Below are 19490 nucleotides of genomic sequence, written 5' to 3' on the forward strand. Positions count from 1 at the left end.
CTGTTCCCCTGATAAACTACCCCAGCACCAAATCACTTCAGTTCGTTATAGCACATGGCAGACTTTTTCGACCTGAGTGAGTATAGGATGCAGAATATAATGTAATTTAGATAATGAGGGCCTCAAATGATCTCGAAATGGTTGATGGGTTTTCCTGTTGTGGTGAAGAGCTTGTTCTCTTGCCACTGTCATAAGGTCATGCCCAACCTGCACTGCTTCAAGAAGTCCCAAAAGTTCAAATCCAAATGTATTTGTATAAAGCATTTTTACACAACATGTTCTCACAAAGTAGCTTTACAGAGATCATATGTACATAGAATCCAGTTCCAAGCCCCCAGTGAACAAGCCAAGGTGACAGTGGCAAGGAAAAACTCCCAGAGAGCAGAAGGAAGAAACCTTGAGAAGAACCAGGATCAGAAGGGGAACCCATCCTCCTCTGGTTGACACTGGATGGCAAATAGCGCAAAATGAATAAAAGTTGCTTTTAACTTTAATATGCTTTAAAACTTATGAAGAAGAAGAAGAAGCAGCTAACAAACCAAATGGAATGACAATATATTTGGCAAAAATACTGGTGTTATTCAGTTTGTAGAACCAATTTGTATTCCACAGAGTAAACAACTAAGACAGTCTGGCAGGAGAGCCAATGGCAGTGGTTATGACCCAATCAAGTATAGAGGGTCCCTGCTGGTCAGACTGGTCTGGTCTGGCAGTTGAGCCAATCAGGTACAGCTGGAGGGTTGCTGGTGGTCAGATTGATCTGATGGACATGTAGATGAGCTAATTGGGTACAGCTGGAGGGTCCATGGTGGTTAGACTGGTCTGAAGAGCAAACAACCAGGAACTCTTATTGTATCAGCATCAGTAGAGATGAGAGGCTGTGCAGCTCAGCAGAAAAAATCACCTGGAATTCATTAGCTCTGTTTGGAATGTACTGTACAGTTATATATGAATTTAGAAGTTCGTCCTCTTTGTAACAGAGTGAACTGTTAAGTGTTTCCAGAGCTTTCAAAAAAGGCCACTGGTAACACTGCAAATGTGTGCTCACCCCAAGGCCTTATCTCAGTGAGTAGAATATGTAGCTGCTGAACTGAACAAAATCTTCAATTCATGCAGGATAAATCAAGGTGTTTAAACACTGTTCTAGATCTTGACTGATGTCATGTTCATTGAAACTGTAGTCGGTATTAGTAATGTTCCAAATGAGCGCCCCACCTTTAGAATTCAGAACAGCACAGATGTACATCTGGAAAGCTCCCTTCTCTGCTTCCCTCTTCTGTTTATCCATTTTATTTCTTGCTTCTTCTCCAAATGTTGTGCTTTCATGCATTTCAAATTCCTGAGGCTTAGTATTTTTAATACAGGTTATAGCCTCTTGTGTATATATCCTGTTGGGGACTGGGTTCAGTCCCTGTCTGGGCTCCATGTTATACCAATAATAATCCTTGGAAAAAGCTCCTATCACTTGACTTTGATTTCCTACCTGGAAATTGTAAGTCACTTTGGATTAGGGCATCTGCCAAATGTGTAAGAAATGCATCATATAACAGAGAGATGGAGACTCACTACTAGACTAGAACAACTGGAGAGAACAAAGCAGCAGCACAAACAGCAGAGCAGACAGGTTCCTCATTACAGCAGAATGGCTGATTTCACACAGAGAGAGACTGTGAGGGCAGAGTGGGCCCTGTACTACAGCGCAGAGGAGCTGAGCGTGTGAGAGGACGTGAGTGTATGAGAGGACTTAAGTGTATGAGGATTTGAGTGTGTGAGAAGAGCTGAGTGTGTGAGAGCATCTGAGTGTGTGAGGAATGACTTGCACCTCTGCATTTATACATAGAGAAGGAACTGTTGTGTCTGAATGAAATCCCCAGTGGTTCTAAATTAAAACCTGTTTCTCTCTGAGTCAGTCTTGCTGCTGTGAGGTGCGTCTTGTTCTCTTTACACTTACATCACGTCTGTGTGGTTACACAATCTCAGCTATTTACAGACCACTTAGAATTTGCCCCAAGATACAGAAATGCACATCTTGCTATCACGCCTTTACGCAATGAAACTGATACATTGTGTAGGCAGCTAAAACAGCAAAACTTGCTATCGTGTTCTTGTAATTATTTGATGATGTCACCTGCCTTGGTAACCAAGAAGGTCCCCATGAGGAAGTGAACAAGAGGATTTGAATTTGGTGCACCTGCTCAGGTATGCTGTGCCATTCAGGGGGTATCAGGGTCCTTCTGTGTACCCGGAAAACACGTCCCACTCCCATTCCCATCAAACTGCCATCCCAGCATCACACCAAACTAGATGATCCCGTGAAGCTGACTAACTTCCGATCCTCAGTTAATATTTCATGCTCGTGTGATCTTTTATAACGTGTCATTGTTTTATATTCACAATATTAGCAGTTTACAGGTTGTACCTAATAATTATTAAATCAGGTCAAACATGAATGAATTTGATAGTGATTGTGAATTATCTACCTGGTTATTACAAACATACTTTTTATGATTGATATTCATCTAGTTTAATAATTACATTAATTATGTAAATACAATAATTACATAGTTTAATAATTACAGCAATACAGTTTTTTTAACAAAGAAATGCTGTTGTGGGAAATTGTTTAGGGGACTTTTGCATTGTGTACATTGCATTTGCTTTTACATAAAAACTTCATTAGTTATAGTTTAATTGTTTTTACAAACCATCTGAGAACTGGGATCACTGTATTGCTTTTTTGCATGCCATATGAAATGGTGCATTGGGGTCTTTAAAGCCAAAGCAATACATGTGCTAGGCCTGAGGTCTTGGCTTCAGCCTATAAGAAAATGTGTCTAGTTTAGGTTCTCAAGGTTCTCGGGAGACTGAGGAGTAAGAGATCAGCAGCCTGGATGGTCTCTATCCTGCTTATGATCTCTGTCACTGTGCTGAACATCTTTCCCCATCTTCACTGATATGTTGTATGTTGTATGACTTTATTGCACTGTATTGTATTGTTTGCACTTGTGTAGAGTGTTGTCTATTGCACTTGTTTTGTTTTATATTGCACCATGGTCCGGGAGGAACATTGTTACGTTTTTGCTGTGTACTTGTGTATATCTGAAATGACAATAAAAGCCTTTTGAACCTTTGAACCTTTGATCTCCTCTATCAGTCCCTGACAAAGTGTCCTGTGTCTGTTTGTTTCAAGACTTCTGTCATCATACCAGTTCCCAAACAACTGAATATCTCCTTGACTACAGACATGAATGACTACAGACCTGTAATCATCAAGTGCTTTGAGAGACTGATATTACATCACCTCATAATCCTGACTGACAGCCTCTACGACCCTCAGACATTCACATACAGAATTATTAGGTCTGTAGAAGGTGCTGTAGACGCTGTAATGTAGATGATACCTCAGTATATACACTACAACCTACAACATCTGGATGCCCTTCACACCTTCACCTTTGTGCTGTTTGGAGATTTTAGCTCTTCGTTTAATCCCATCATCCCTGATGTTCTTATGCATAGACTGAGTCAGCTCAATGTTTGCTACTAGATCCACAACTTCCTGTCCAACAGGAAACAGTATGTAAGGCTGGGTGTTTCAGACCCTCTCTGCCTCAGTATCAGTGCTCCACAGGCATAGGTGTTCTCCCTTTGCTTTGCTCTCATTACACAAATGACTGGACCTCAGTTACTCTGTTAAGCTTATACCTTTTGCAGATGACACCATGCCGGTCAGTCTGAACTCTAACAATGCTGAGTCCAAGTACTATAAGAAAGTTAGGCTTCTGGTTTCCTGGTGTGGAACAACTAGTCTGGAGTTGGCATAAGACAGACACAGCACTGCAGTTATGGAGAAAGATTAAGAATACATGGACAAAGATAAAGAAATAACAGTGTTCGGCTTTCTGTGGTCCCAGCCCCATTCTGTTGGTGTGGATGTGTATGGGTGAGTGGGTGTGTGAGTTAAAGAGATCTTGGCCAAACATGGCTTTATGTTTATAATGATATTCTCACCCAGTTCATATTTCTGTGGACAGTAATGAAGGTACCTGTGCTGATGTGGGTAGGAGGAGGAACATGAACATGAGATGTGACATTCAGGTTCCACTGTGACACAGGGACTTCCAGACCCACTGTGTGTGTCTCAGTGGCCGCCTGCAGTTTTAGAGATGAACATCATTTATTTATTTATTTATTTATTTATTTATTTATTTATGCCGCCACCACCACCTCAACATAAATAGGACACTTCACCCAACCACAAACTAAACACAACTAACAAACCACTCAGATGAGTCTACTGATGTCAAACAGACAGTTATGTTGGAACATCATATGATCATATGAATATGGTTAATAGCATGTGGGCCCAGTGTATAATAGTCTTTATTTGTGTCCTGTGGGACTTACAGTGTAGGTGTTCATTCTTACAGAAGACCAAAAAGGCCATGAGATATTTTTTTCTTGAACCGAAGATACCAAAAGTAATGTCTTCAAAACTTTTTTTCCAAATCCTTATCTATAGATAACAAATGTTATCACTTAGACTAGTAAGTTATATACGAACAAAATTACATTCAGGAACCAGAACACCAAGTAGGGTCTACTGTGTTGAGTCTCCCCTAAACCACCCTAACATAGTGCACAGTTACAACATCTCAGCAACCTTTTGTGCAATTAAACAAAAAAACAGAAGACTTGACTTTTTGTGTTCACTGTGTGTGTGTGTGTGTGTGTGTGTGTGTGTGTGTGACAGAGAGAGTTCTTCAAGAAGCACTTGAATGTATTGAAGGTATATTTCTTGTATATTGTTTATTGTGAGCATATTTCTTGTATATTGTGTATTGTGGGTATTTTGATTGTGTATTGTAGATATTTTGCTTGTATATTGTGTATTGTGGGTATATTGCTTGTATATTGTATATTGTAGGTATATTGTTTGTATATTGTGTATTGAAGGTACATTACTTGTATATTGTGTATTGTGTGTATATTGTTTGTATATTGTGTATTGAAGGTAGATTACTTGTATATTGTGTATTGTGTGTATATTGCTTGCATATTGTATATTGTAGGTATATTGTTTGTATATTGTGTATTGAAGGTACATTACTTGTATATTGTGTATTGTAGGTATAATGTTTGTATATTGTGTATTGAAGGTACATTACTTGTATATTGTGTATTGTATGTATATTGCTTGTATATTGTGTATTGTAGGTATATTGCTTGTATATTGTGTATTGTGGGTATATTTCTTGCATATTGTGTATTGTAGGTATATTTCTTGTAATGCTTGAGAGTCAACAGCAGCCAGAACCAAACTCCTTGTGTGTCAACATACTTGCCCAGTAAACCCGACTGATTCTGATTCATGCTACACTAATGGGATAGTAAAAAATCTAGAAAACAACTTCAGTAGAAGGTGAGGGGGGTTGACACCTTGGTGACACCGTTAGTTTGGAAGGGAGCAGGAATCTCGCCCAAGCAGACGGGATGGGAATACGTGCACGGATGCTCAGCCTCGTCCAAACAGAAACAAAGGGAGTGAAGCCCACTAGATTTGCCCAGTCCAGGGAGAAAACCAGAGTCCACGCATGTCAGGGACCTCAGCTCTAGCCACAACACCAGAAACACAGAAAATGGCAGAAAACACATGCAGGAACACTGCCTGCTACAGATTTCTTTTCCTGTTGAACAACTGACAGAGGGGGGAACTCTTTTCTGAGACTGAGACACGAGGGAAGACTGTCCCTCATAGAGCAGACAAGAAAGACAAAGGACACTGTAGCCCAGTGAAAATATAATGAAAAGATAGTAATAGTTCCTTTAATAGTTGTGTTTTAAGGAATTTTATTTTAGAAATGGGTTACATATTGTATTTGGTAATGGGTAACACAATACTGTATGGAGAAATTTAATGTGCTGTGTATCCTAAGTTTGTTCTGTGGAGTATCCAATCCCGTGACTTCTTCACGGGTGATGTGGGAAGGTGCAGGAGAGAGAGGAAGAGAGAGGTCAGGAAGAGAGGATAAAGAGAGCTTCAGAAGAAAAAAGCAAAAAGTAAAACAGTGAAGTAACCAAACAGTGTCTTAGATGAAGAATCAGTACTAGTTAAAGCAGCGTGTGAGAGAATTTTGCCAGATGTTTACACAGCCCAAAAACGTCCATGATGACCAGTTAGTGTCGCTGGTAGTCGGTGGCGTAGAGAAGGAAGAGCTAAAAAGTAACTACGGCCAACTCGCTCAGCTGGTCGGACAGTTAAAGTTCACGTCCGAGGGGTATCATTTCAAGGAAGATAACGCAGCTGGAATTGCTGATAACCCCCCTGTGTGTGGGAAGATCTGAGGTGCAAGTCTCAGAGAAGGGACAGGAGTGATCTGAGCGGCTCCTCCGTGTGTGCTGTGCTAGGAGAGGTTACTTCGCAGAATGGACAGAGAGCAAAAAGGACAGTAATGTGCACCCATAAATACCTGGTGCACCTGCTCAGAATTGCTATCCTCTCTTAGGAATGTATTTTGTTGTGTTGTACTCTTCATTTGTCCTGAACCTTAACTGGAGAAGAGAAAATTCTCTCCACGACTCCACCGGCTCCTTCTGGTGATGAACAGCTGGCACTGCGAGCCACCTGTTACAGACCCATTGTTATTTAAGACACTCATAACAAAAGACACATTTTGGGTGTTCCGCTGGTTTTACCACTCATTAGAGTGCTAAATAATCTTTTAATACTGGGAAATATTAGTCCAATTTTGAAACATCTTCATCGGCTCCTTGTACTGTATCGTGTACAATACAAAATACTAGTGCTGGTTTTTGAAGTTTTGCATGGTCTTGCTTCTCTTAACCTTGGTGTTATTTCCTGGGGTGTTATGAGATTGTCATATGTGCTGTTGTGCTTTGAGGTTTGTTTTTAGAGGTTGTCTACAAGTGGGCGATCTAAGAGGGGCCAGTGAGAGAGTGAAGATGTGACTTATCTTTTCCATATGGACGACCTGATTGGCTGACAGGACAATGAACTGATGTGTGTGTATCTTAACTACTATTGATCTTGTTTGGAGTTGTAGGGTGGGTGGTGTGTTTTGCGTTTACTGTCCTGTTTTTGTATTAGGGAGTTAGGGGAGAAGTGTTGTGTGCTTCCTTTTTATTTATTTTTTTGCCTTCAACAGGGCCGTAACACGTGGTAGTTTGCTTCAGTCTTATTCTCCAGCATTTACTCTTCTGACTTCCTTCTGCTAAAGGTTCTTCACTCCAAGCTGTGTACATTTGGTGTTGCTGGCCCCAAGTTGTGGAGGAGCCTTGTGTGCTGGTACATTGTACAGTGTCCTTGGGTGTCATGAAAGGTGCTTATTCAATACATTATTATTATCATTATTTATTTACTTATTTTTTGTTATTAATGTTAATGTTATTAATGTTGTTGTTGGATAAACAAAGTCAAAATGAATTGTTATTAAGAATTTCTGATTGTGGGCATCATTTTACTGCCTGTGTTGGTTTAGACTTAATTAGAATGTGTATGGATTAATGTTTACGGTTAGAGTTCATATGCAAGATTTTCCAAAAGGCAGTCAGAGTATTTTTGCATTTTTTTTCTGGATTTCTGTAGCTCTAAAAAGACTTTGAAGTAGATGTAATGAAATAAATTGCTCTGTTTCTAATTCATTTGACCTTTTGAGTTAAAACACCCCACATGAACATAAACTAACACAACATAATCCAACTAAACGTCAATGAAACAAAGATGAACTGATGAACACCAGTAGAGGCCGGTGAGTTACAGTTGACCTTTTACACTGACGTGTCTGCAGACACAACAGTCTGTTAGGGCTGGTTTAGGAACAGTAGTATTATTACATTTAATCTGCTCCCCTCTCACATCAGTGTTTTGGTATCTGCAGAATAATATCCATCAACAATAATGACTAATAATGTTTTAGTCTGAGTACAATGTAGGGGCCCAGATGATTCAGAGTGATTTCTCAGCTTGGTACAGCAAACTGTTGTTTTCTGGTATTTATGGTTAGGGTAAGAGTTAGGGTTAGATTTAGGGTTAAGGTTTCCTCATACACCAGGAAAGGCTTTCACTGGTTCAAGTGCAAAAGGAATTCAGCTTTATGGTGAACCTCTTTAAAATGACATTTTTCTTTTTCTGTATTTTCTGTATTTCCAACTCAATAAAGCATAAATTACAGTGAGCAAGACATTGTAGGAAAATTAGCTTTATTATTAATTTAGAAAAAGGAAAGCCTACAGTATTTACATATTTAACATAAATGGCTCCTTATGGCAGACAGTTATATGTACACATGTATATGTGATATGTAATCTCATGTATTTCACAGCCTTTAGCTGGTCAGCTTCAGTGTTTGGAGGATGTTTGTTTTCCAGTAGCAGGTCCTTTTGTTCTCTGGTCCACTGCTTTCATGTGGTTATTGACCCAGTCAGAGGCAGGATCCACACAGAACATCTTTCCACTAATCATCTTAAAGCTGGAACAGAGACAAAGGTACAGCAATGTTCTGTTAATACAGCAGGCCGGGACTAAATGACCCAAGATGGCAAAAATGTACCTGTGGGGGAAAATCACAATAAACATTCCTGATGTAAATGACACTATCAGTGATAATTCCCTGTAGAGGTTTCTCCCACTGGGATTAATGTGAGTGTTTAAAATCATCTCTTAATGTTGTTGCTGCAGCACCTTCACTGTAGTGTTTCAGTAGGGAATCCAAACCTGATTCCAGAAATGGTTCATACATGCAGTGTGTGGACTGTGTTACATATATGAAGGGCTGCAGCAGGCTTGTGCTGCCTCTCAGAGCAGGTGATACTCACACCACAGCTTTGATGGAGCAATCACTTCTGCTCCAGTTGTAGGACACAATGCGTTTGAGGGGCAACTTCTTCTGAGTCAGATTAGGACAGCAGATCGCACGGTTACCAGCATCAGGACCTGGAAGTCATCAGCAAACAGTTCCAGACAAAGTCACTCAGTACAGCAATGAGAGATTGTACCACTTTTTTGTACCTTTAGGCCTAAACTATGTAACAGTGATGTAAAAATGAATTCTCTCAGTTTGGTTCACATTAGTAGTTTTCACAGTAAAAGACAGAAGGCACCATATAACAGAGAGATGGAGACTCACCACTAGAGACCAGCTGGAGAGAACAGAGCAGCAGCACAAACAGCAGAGCAGACAGGTTCCTCATTCTAGCAGAATGTCTGATTACACACAGAGAGAGACTGTGAGGGCAGAGTGGGCCCTGTACTACAGGAGAGAGGAGCTGAGTGTGTATGTGGACCTGTGTGAGGAGGTGAGTGTCTGTGTGAGGAGCTGAGTGTCTGTGTGAAGAGCTGAGTGTGTGTGGAGTGACCTGCAATCCATCATTTATACACACGGACTGACCTCCTTCTCTGTCTGAAATCCCCAGTGGCTCTAATTAAGACACGTTTCTCTGTATAAACTTCTGCTGAGTCAGTCTTGCTGCTGTGATGTTTCCTTTCTCTTAACACTGACATCACTTCTGTGTGCCTACACAATCTCAGCTATTTACAGACCACTTACAATTTGCCCCAAGAAACGGAAATGCACATCTTCTATCACGTCTACCTATCATGCCATGAGAAGAAGTACGAGACTGACAGGCTGATTACGCAGCTAAAACAACAAAAACTCCCTCATGTTCCTGTAACCATTCACTGGCGATAGAACATCACAAGCGTTTTGCAATTTATATCACACCATTTTGATTTATGAGATTTATGTTGTTTACTTTTTAACTCAAATAGGAATACAGTTTTGAATAAATTAAATGATGTTTAAAATAAAGTTAAAATCACTTTGTTTTTTAATCATAGTTAGTCATTTGGGGTTTTTTTTGTTGGGGTTTTTTGGGGGGGATTTTTCTTATCCCATTTTCAGGCACTATTCCAGTTCCCACCCTGGACACAGGAAGCCAGGCATCACGTCTCTTTGAACTGCTGCTCTTGCTGTGAGAGTGGACAGCCCTGCACATCCAGAGGAAAGTGTTAACTGCCGTCATCAGCAAGCAGGAACACTCAGACATCCTCACACTACCATCACTATCACATAATCACTGAACAGCAGGTTCTCAGGAGACAGTGCGCAGTGTCTGCTTGTTTCAAGACCTCTGTCATCATACCAGTTCCCAAACAACTGAATATCTCCTTGATTGACTACAGACAAGAATGACTACAGACCTGCAGTCATCAAGTGCTTTGAGAGACTGATATTACATCACCTCTTAATCCTGTCTGACAGCCTCTAAGACCCTCAGACATTCGCATACAGAGTTAACAGGTCTGTAGATGATACCTCATTATATACACTACAACCTACAACACCTGAATGCCTTTCACACCTTCACCTTTGTGCTGTTTGGAGATTTTAGCTCTTCGTTTAATCCCATCATCCCTGATGTTCTTATGCATAGACTGAGGCAGCTCGATGTTTGCTACTAGATCCACAACTTCCTGTCCAACAGGAAACAGTATGTAAGGCTGGGTGTTTCAGACCCTCTCTGCCTCAGTATCGGTGCTCCACAGGCCTGTGTGTTCTCCCTTTACTCTGTTCTCATTACACAAATGACTGCACCTCTAACAGTGACTCTGTTAAACTTATTACAATTGCAGATGACACCTTTCTGGTTGGTCTCATCTCTAACAATGATGAGTCCAAATACCATAAGAAAGTGAAGCATCTGGTGTCCTGGTGTGGAACTACCCAACTGTAGTTCTTGTGGAGATAACTATTGATTGCAGATGGAAGCTAAATCCTCTGGTACCACTGAGAATTCTCAGCTCCACAGTGCACAGGACAGAGTCTTACAAATCTCTGATCACCACCATTCAGCAGGAAGTGAAATGGAACAGACACAACATTGCAGTTATGGAGAAAGATAAATAATATATAGAAAAAGATAAAGAAATAGCAGTGTTCAGGTTTCTGTAGTCCCAGTCCCATTTTGTTTGGGTGTTTGTGTGGGTGTGTGTGGGTGTGAGAGGGAAATAAATCTTGGTCATTATTATTTTTGTAATGCTATTCTCACCCAGTTGTTATTTTTGTGGACAGTAATGAAGGTACCTGTGCTGATGTGGGTAGGAGGAGGAACATGAACATGAGATGTGACATTCAGGTTCCACTGTCACACAGGGACTTCCAGACCCACTGTGTGTGTCTCAGTGGCCGCCTGCAGTTTTAGTGATGAACTTTATTTATTTATTTATGCCACCACCACCTCAACATAAATAGCACACTTCACCCAACCACAGACTAAACACAACTAAGAAACCACTCAGTTGAGTCTACTGATGTCAATCAGACAGTTTATGTTGGAACATCATATGATCATATGAATATGGTTAATAGAATGTGGGCCCAGTGTATAATTATCACCAATAGTCTTTATTTGTGTCCTGTGGGACTTACAGTGTAGGTGTTCATTCTTACAGAAGACCAAAAAGGCCATGAGATATTTTTTCTTAAACCGAAGATACCAAAAGTAACGTCTTCAAAACTTTTTTTTTCAAATCCTTATCTATAGATAACAAATGTTATCATTTAGACTAGTAAGTTATATACAAACAAAATTACATTCAGGAACCAGAACACTAAGTAGGGTCTACTGTGTTGAGTCTCCCCTAAACCACCCTAACATAGTACACAGTTACAACATCTCAGCAACTTTTTGTGCAATTAAACAAAAAAACAAAAGTCTTGACTTTTTGTGTTCACTGTGTGTGTGTGTGTGTGTGTGTGTGTGTGTGTGACAGAGAGAGAGAGAGAGAGAGAGAGAGAGAGAGAGAGAGAGAGAGAGTGTGTGTGTGTGTGTGTGTGTGTGTGTGTGTGTGTGTGTGTGTGTGTGTGTTTATGTGACTATTTCCTCCTCAATCCATGATTAAAAATATACACAGTCATCCTTCATATACATTCATAAATCATTCATATACATGCCCAATCATTCATTATAATCTTGAAGAAACAACTTCAGAAGAAAGTCATTCAAATCTCTTCTGGACGTCCGTCGAAACGAAGTGCACGTGTGTCCAGTTTGATAGATACCATCAGTACTTTTCTGTACTCCTACACAGATAGTGAAATGAACTTTGACCTGCCTGTCTGTACAGTTGTCTATTGTTGTCTTCATACATGGAATAAAGGTCCACCTCTTCTTGAAGCACTTGAATGATGCATAACTATTTCAAAGTTCTTGATTACTCACTAATCCTTCACTTACTTCTCTACATTAAATAAAAGGATGTACGTCCTCTGTGTGTATTCACTGACATGATTCTAGTTTTATGGTGTCCTTACATTTAGCCCCAGTATACTAGCATGAGGCCGTCTTCCACAGAGACAACCAAGCTCTGTACCTGGGCAGCAGGAGGTAATCAGGGTCATAGCACCCCGACAGATGGTGCCCCCAGTGGTTGCTCTTAACTCACCTAGAAGGACCCAATAGCAGATGAAATGGAGCAAGGAAGGGCTCAGAATGTAGCATTGTGTAGTGAAGTTACATTGCTTGTATATTGTGTAGTGAAGTTACATTGCTTGCATATTGTGTAGTGAAGTTACATTGCTTGTATATTGTGTAGTGAAGTTACATTGCTTGCATATTGTGTAGTGAAGTTACATTGCTTGCATATTGTGTAGTGAAGTTACATTGCTTGTATATTGTGTAGTGAAGTTACATTGCTTGTATATTGTGTAGTGAAGTTACATTGCTTGTATATTGTGTAGTGAAGTTACATTGCTTGCATATTGTGTAGTGAAGTTACATTGCTTGTATATTGTGTAGTGAAGTTACATTGCTTGTATATTGTGTAGTGAAGTTACATTGCTTGTATATTGTGTAGTGAAGTTACATTGCTTGTATATTGTGTAGTGAAGTTACATTGCTTGCATATTGTGTAGTGAAGTTACATTGCTTGTATATTGTGTAGTGAAGTTACATTGCTTGCATATTGTGTAGTGAAGTTACATTACTTGCATATTGTGTAGTGAAGTTACATTGCTTGCATATTGTGTAGTGAAGTTACATTGCTTGTATATTGTGTAGTGAAGTTACATTGCTTGTATATTGTGTAGTGAAGTTACATTGCTTGCATATTGTGTAGTGAAGTTACATTGCTTGCATATTGTGTAGTGAAGTTACATTGCTTGTATATTGTGTAGTGAAGTTACATTGCTTGTATATTGTGTAGTGAAGTTACATTGCTTGCATATTGTGTAGTGAAGTTACATTGCTTGTATATTGTGTAGTGAAGTTACATTGCTTGCATATTGTGTATTGAAGTTACATTGCTTGTATATTGTGTAGTGAAGTTACATTGCTTGCATATTGTGTAGTGAAGTTACATTGCTTGCATATTGTGTAGTGAAGTTACATTGCTTGTATATTGTGTAGTGAAGTTACATTGCTTGCATATTGTGTAGTGAAGTTACATTGCTTGTATATTGTGTAGTGAAGTTACATTGCTTGTATATTGTGTAGTGAAGTTACATTGCTTGTATATTGTGTAGTGAAGTTACATTGCTTGTATATTGTGTAGTGAAGTTACATTGCTTGTATATTGTGTAGTGAAGTTACATTGCTTGTATATTGTGTAGTGAAGTTACATTGCTTGCATATTGTGTAGTGAAGTTACATTGCTTGTCCATTGTGTAGTGAAGTTACATTGCTTGTATATTGTGTAGTGAAGTTACATTGCTTGTATATTGTGTAGTGAAGTTACATTGCTTGCATATTGTGTAGTGAAGTTACATTGCTTGCATATTGTGTAGTGAAGTTACATTGCTTGTATATTGTGTAGTGAAGTTACATTGCTTGTATATTGTGTAGTGAAGTTACATTGCTTGTATATTGTGTATTGTGGGTATATTTCTTGCATATTGTGTATTGTAGGTATATTTCTTGTAATGCTTGAGAGTCAACAGCAGCCAGAACCAAACTCCTTGTGTGTCAACATACTTGCCCAGTAAACCCGACTGATTCTGATTCATGCTACACTAATGGGATAGTAAAAAATCTAGAAAACAACTTCAGTAGAAGGTGAGGGGGGTTGACACCTTGGTGACACCGTTAGTTTGGAAGGGAGCAGGAATCTCGCCCAAGCAGACGGGATGGGAATACGTGCACGGATGCTCAGCCTCGTCCAAACAGAAACAAAGGGAGTGAAGCCCACTAGATTTGCCCAGTCCAGGGAGAAAACCAGAGTCCACGCATGTCAGGGACCTCAGCTCTAGCCACAACACCAGAAACACAGAAAATGGCAGAAAACACATGCAGGAACACTGCCTGCTACAGATTTCTTTTCCTGTTGAACAACTGACAGAGGGGGGAACTCTTTTCTGAGACTGAGACACGAGGGAAGACTGTCCCTCATAGAGCAGACAAGAAAGACAAAGGACACTGTAGCCCAGTGAAAATATAATGAAAAGATAGTAATAGTTCCTTTAATAGTTGTGTTTTAAGGAATTTTATTTTAGAAATGGGTTACATATTGTATTTGGTAATGGGTAACACAATACTGTATGGAGAAATTTAATGTACTGTGTATCCTAAGTTTGTTCTGTGGAGTATCCAATCCCGTGACTTCTTCACGGGTGATGTGGGAAGGTGCAGGAGAGAGAGGAAGAGAGAGGTCAGGAAGAGAGGATAAAGAGAGCTTCAGAAGAAAAAAGCAAAAAGTAAAACAGTGAAGTAACCAAACAGTGTCTTAGATGAAGAATCAGTACTAGTTAAAGCAGCGTGTGAGAGAATTTTGCCAGATGTTTACACAGCCCAAAAACGTCCATGATGACCAGTTAGTGTCGCTGGTAGTCGGTGGCGTAGAGAAGGAAGAGCTAAAAAGTAACTACGGCCAACTCGCTCAGCTGGTCGGACAGTTAAAGTTCACGTCCGAGGGGTATCATTTCAAGGAAGATAACGCAGCTGGAATTGCTGATAACCCCCCTGTGTGTGGGAAGATCTGAGGTGCAAGTCTCGGAGAAGGGACAGGAGTGATCTGAGCGGCTCCTCCGTGTGTGCTGTGCTAGGAGAGGTTACTTCGCAGAATGGACAGAGAGCAAAAAGGACAGTAATGTGCACCCATAAATACCTGGTGCACCTGCTCAGAATTGCTATCCTCTCTTAGGAATGTATTTTGTTGTGTTGTACTCTTCATTTGTCCTGAACCTTAACTGGAGAAGAGAAAATTCTCTCCACGACTCCACCGGCTCCTTCTGGTGATGAACAGCTGGCACTGCGAGCCACCTGTTACAGACCCATTGTTATTTAAGACACTCATAACAAAAGACACATTTTGGGTGTTCCGCTGGTTTTACCACTCATTAGAGTGCTAAATAATCTTTTAATACTGGGAAATATTAGTCCAATTTTGAAACATCTTCATCGGCTCCTTGTACTGTATCGTGTACAATACAAAATACTAGTGCTGGTTTTTGAAGTTTTGCATGGTCTTGCTTCTCTTAATCTTGGTGTTATTTCCTGGGGTGTTATGAGATTGTCATATGTGCTGTTGTGCTTTGAGGTTTGTTTTTAGAGGTTGTCTACAAGTGGGCGATCTAAGAGGGGCCAGTGAGAGAGTGAAGATGTGACTTATCTTTTCCATATGGACGACCTGATTGGCTGACAGGACAATGAACTGATGTGTGTGTATCTTAACTACTATTGATCTTGTTTGGAGTTGTAGGGTGGGTGGTGTGTTTTGCGTTTACTGTCCTGTTTTTGTATTAGGGAGTTAGGGGAGAAGTGTTGTGTGCTTCCTTTTTATTTATTTTTTTGCCTTCAACAGGGCCGTAACACGTGGTAGTTTGCTTCAGTCTTATTCTCCAGCATTTACTCTTCTGACTTCCTTCTGCTAAAGGTTCTTCACTCCAAGCTGTGTACATTTGGTGTTGCTGGCCCCAAGTTGTGGAGGAGCCTTGTGTGCTGGTACATTGTACAGTGTCCTTGGGTGTCTTGAAAGGTGCTTATTCAATACATTATTATTATCATTATTTATTTACTTATTTTTTGTTATTAATGTTAATGTTATTAATGTTGTTGTTGGATAAACAAAGTCAAAATGAATTGTTATTAAGAATTTCTGATTGTGGGCATCATTTTACTGCCTGTGTTGGTTTAGACTTAATTAGAATGTGTATGGATTAATGTTTACGGTTAGAGTTCATATGCAAGATTTTCCAAAAGGCAGTCAGAGTATTTTTGCATTTTTTTTCTGGATTTCTGTAGCTCTAAAAAGACTTTGAAGTAGATGTAATGAAATAAATTGCTCTGTTTCTAATTCATTTGACCTTTTGAGTTAAAACACCCCACATGAACATAAACTAACACAACATAATCCAACTAAACGTCAATGAAACAAAGATGAACTGATGAACACCAGTAGAGGCCGGTGAGTTACAGTTGACCTTTTACACTGACGTGTCTGCAGACACAACAGTCTGTTAGGGCTGGTTTAGGAACAGTAGTATTATTACATTTAATCTGCTCCCCTCTCACATCAGTGTTTTGGTATCTGCAGAATAATATCCATCAACAATAATGACTAATAATGTTTTAGTCTGAGTACAATGTAGGGGCCCAGATGATTCAGAGTGATTTCTCAGCTTGGTACAGCAAACTGTTGTTTTCTGGTATTTATGGTTAGGGTAAGAGTTAGGGTTAGATTTAGGGTTAAGGTTTCCTCATACACCAGGAAAGGCTTTCACTGGTTCAAGTGCAAAAGGAATTCAGCTTTATGGTGAACCTCTTTAAAATGACATTTTTCTTTTTCTGTATTTTCTGTATTTCCAACTCAATAAAGCATAAATTACAGTGAGCAAGACATTGTAGGAAAATTAGCTTTATTATTAATTTAGAAAAAGGAAAGCCTACAGTATTTACATATTTAACATAAATGGCTCCTTATGGCAGACAGTTATATGTACACATGTATATGTGATATGTAATCTCATGTATTTCACAGCCTTTAGCTGGTCAGCTTCAGTGTTTGGAGGATGTTTGTTTTCCAGTAGCAGGTCCTTTTGTTCTCTGGTCCACTGCTTTCATGTGGTTATTGACCCAGTCAGAGGCAGGATCCACACAGAACATCTTTCCACTAATCATCTTAAAGCTGGAACAGAGACAAAGGTACAGCAATGTTCTGTTAATACAGCAGGCCGGGACTAAATGACCCAAGATGGCAAAAATGTACCTGTGGGGGAAAATCACAATAAACATTCCTGATGTAAATGACACTATCAGTGATAATTCCCTGTAGAGGTTTCTCCCACTGGGATTAATGTGAGTGTTTAAAATCATCTCTTAATGTTGTTGCTGCAGCACCTTCACTGTAGTGTTTCAGTAGGGAATCCAAACCTGATTCCAGAAATGGTTCATACATGCAGTGTGTGGACTGTGTTACATATATGAAGGGCTGCAGCAGGCTTGTGCTGCCTCTCAGAGCAGGTGATACTCACACCACAGCTTTGATGGAGCAATCACTTCTGCTCCAGTTGTAGGACACAATGCGTTTGAGGGGCAACTTCTTCTGAGTCAGATTAGGACAGCAGATCGCACGGTTACCAGCATCAGGACCTGGAAGTCATCAGCAAACAGTTCCAGACAAAGTCACTCAGTACAGCAATGAGAGATTGTACCACTTTTTTGTACCTTTAGGCCTAAACTATGTAACAGTGATGTAAAAATGAATTCTCTCAGTTTGGTTCACATTAGTAGTTTTCACAGTAAAAGACAGAAGGCACCATATAACAGAGAGATGGAGACTCACCACTAGAGACCAGCTGGAGAGAACAGAGCAGCAGCACAAACAGCAGAGCAGACAGGTTCCTCATTCTAGCAGAATGTCTGATTACACACAGAGAGAGACTGTGAGGGCAGAGTGGGCCCTGTACTACAGGAGAGAGGAGCTGAGTGTGTATGTGGACCTGTGTGAGGAGGTGAGTGTCTGTGTGAGGAGCTGAGTGTCTGTGTGAAGAGCTGAGTGTGTGTGGAGTGACCTGCAATCCATCATTTATACACACGGACTGACCTCCTTCTCTGTCTGAAATCCCCAGTGGCTCTAATTTAAGACACGTTTCTCTGTATAAACTTCTGCTGAGTCAGTCTTGCTGCTGTGATGTTTCCTTTCTCTTAACACTGACATCACTTCTGTGTGCCTACACAATCTCAGCTATTTACAGACCACTTACAATTTGCCCCAAGAAACGGAAATGCACATCTTCTATCACGTCTACCTATCATGCCATGAGAAGAAGTACGAGACTGACAGGCTGATTACGCAGCTAAAACAACAAAAACTCCCTCATGTTCCTGTAACCATTCACTGGCGATAGAACATCACAAGCGTTTTGCAATTTATATCACACCATTTTGATTTATGAGATTTATGTTGTTTACTTTTTAACTCAAATAGGAATACAGTTTTGAATAAATTAAATGATGTTTAAAATAAAGTTAAAATCACTTTGTTTTTTAATCATAGTTAGTCATTTGGGGGTTTTTTTGTTGGGGTTTTTTGGGGGGGATTTTTCTTATCCCATTTTCAGGCACTATTCCAGTTCCCACCCTGGACACAGGAAGCCAGGCATCACGTCTCTTTGAACTGCTGCTCTTGCTGTGAGAGTGGACAGCCCTGCACATCCAGAGGAAAGTGTTAACTGCCGTCATCAGCAAGCAGGAACACTCAGACATCCTCACACTACCATCACTATCACATAATCACTGAACAGCAGGTTCTCAGGAGACAGTGCGCAGTGTCTGCTTGTTTCAAGACCTCTGTCATCATACCAGTTCCCAAACAACTGAATATCTCCTTGATTGACTACAGACAAGAATGACTACAGACCTGCAGTCATCAAGTGCTTTGAGAGACTGATATTACATCACCTCTTAATCCTGTCTGACAGCCTCTAAGACCCTCAGACATTCGCATACAGAGTTAACAGGTCTGTAGATGATACCTCATTATATACACTACAACCTACAACACCTGAATGCCTTTCACACCTTCACCTTTGTGCTGTTTGGAGATTTTAGCTCTTCGTTTAATCCCATCATCCCTGATGTTCTTATGCATAGACTGAGGCAGCTCGATGTTTGCTACTAGATCCACAACTTCCTGTCCAACAGGAAACAGTATGTAAGGCTGGGTGTTTCAGACCCTCTCTGCCTCAGTATCGGTGCTCCACAGGCCTGTGTGTTCTCCCTTTACTCTGTTCTCATTACACAAATGACTGCACCTCTAACAGTGACTCTGTTAAACTTATTACAATTGCAGATGACACCTTTCTGGTTGGTCTCATCTCTAACAATGATGAGTCCAAATACCATAAGAAAGTGAAGCATCTGGTGTCCTGGTGTGGAACTACCCAACTGTAGTTCTTGTGGAGATAACTATTGATTGCAGATGGAAGCTAAATCCTCTGGTACCACTGAGAATTCTCAGCTCCACAGTGCACAGG

At 40.2% G+C, this 19490-nt stretch overlaps 2 protein-coding genes across 2 annotated transcripts; both read right to left on the bottom strand.

Annotated features, from left to right (window-relative positions):
• Window positions 1-8203: 8203 nt before the first annotated feature.
• On the bottom strand, window positions 8204-9347 carry LOC118242275 (monocyte chemotactic protein 1B-like). Its single transcript, XM_035532169.2, has 3 exons — window positions 9147-9347; window positions 8836-8953; window positions 8204-8489 (listed from the first exon to the last, which is right to left on the bottom strand). Exons 1-3 carry the CDS (start codon window positions 9208-9210, stop codon window positions 8360-8362), a joined length of 312 nt encoding a protein of 103 aa, XP_035388062.1. The 5' UTR covers window positions 9211-9347; the 3' UTR covers window positions 8204-8359.
• A 7507-nt stretch (window positions 9348-16854) lies between these two features.
• Window positions 16855-17998, bottom strand: LOC118242274 (monocyte chemotactic protein 1B-like). The gene is made up of 3 exons (XM_035532168.1): window positions 17798-17998; window positions 17487-17604; window positions 16855-17140 (listed from the first exon to the last, which is right to left on the bottom strand). Exons 1-3 carry the CDS (start codon window positions 17859-17861, stop codon window positions 17011-17013), a joined length of 312 nt encoding a protein of 103 aa, XP_035388061.1. The 5' UTR covers window positions 17862-17998; the 3' UTR covers window positions 16855-17010.
• Between the last annotated feature and the right edge of the window lie 1492 nt (window positions 17999-19490).

This window comes from Electrophorus electricus, chromosome 16 (assembly GCF_041902795.1).
Source record: "Electrophorus electricus isolate QZ-2024a chromosome 16, ASM4190279v1, whole genome shotgun sequence".
Classification (NCBI taxonomy): Eukaryota; Metazoa; Chordata; class Actinopteri; order Gymnotiformes; family Gymnotidae; genus Electrophorus; species Electrophorus electricus.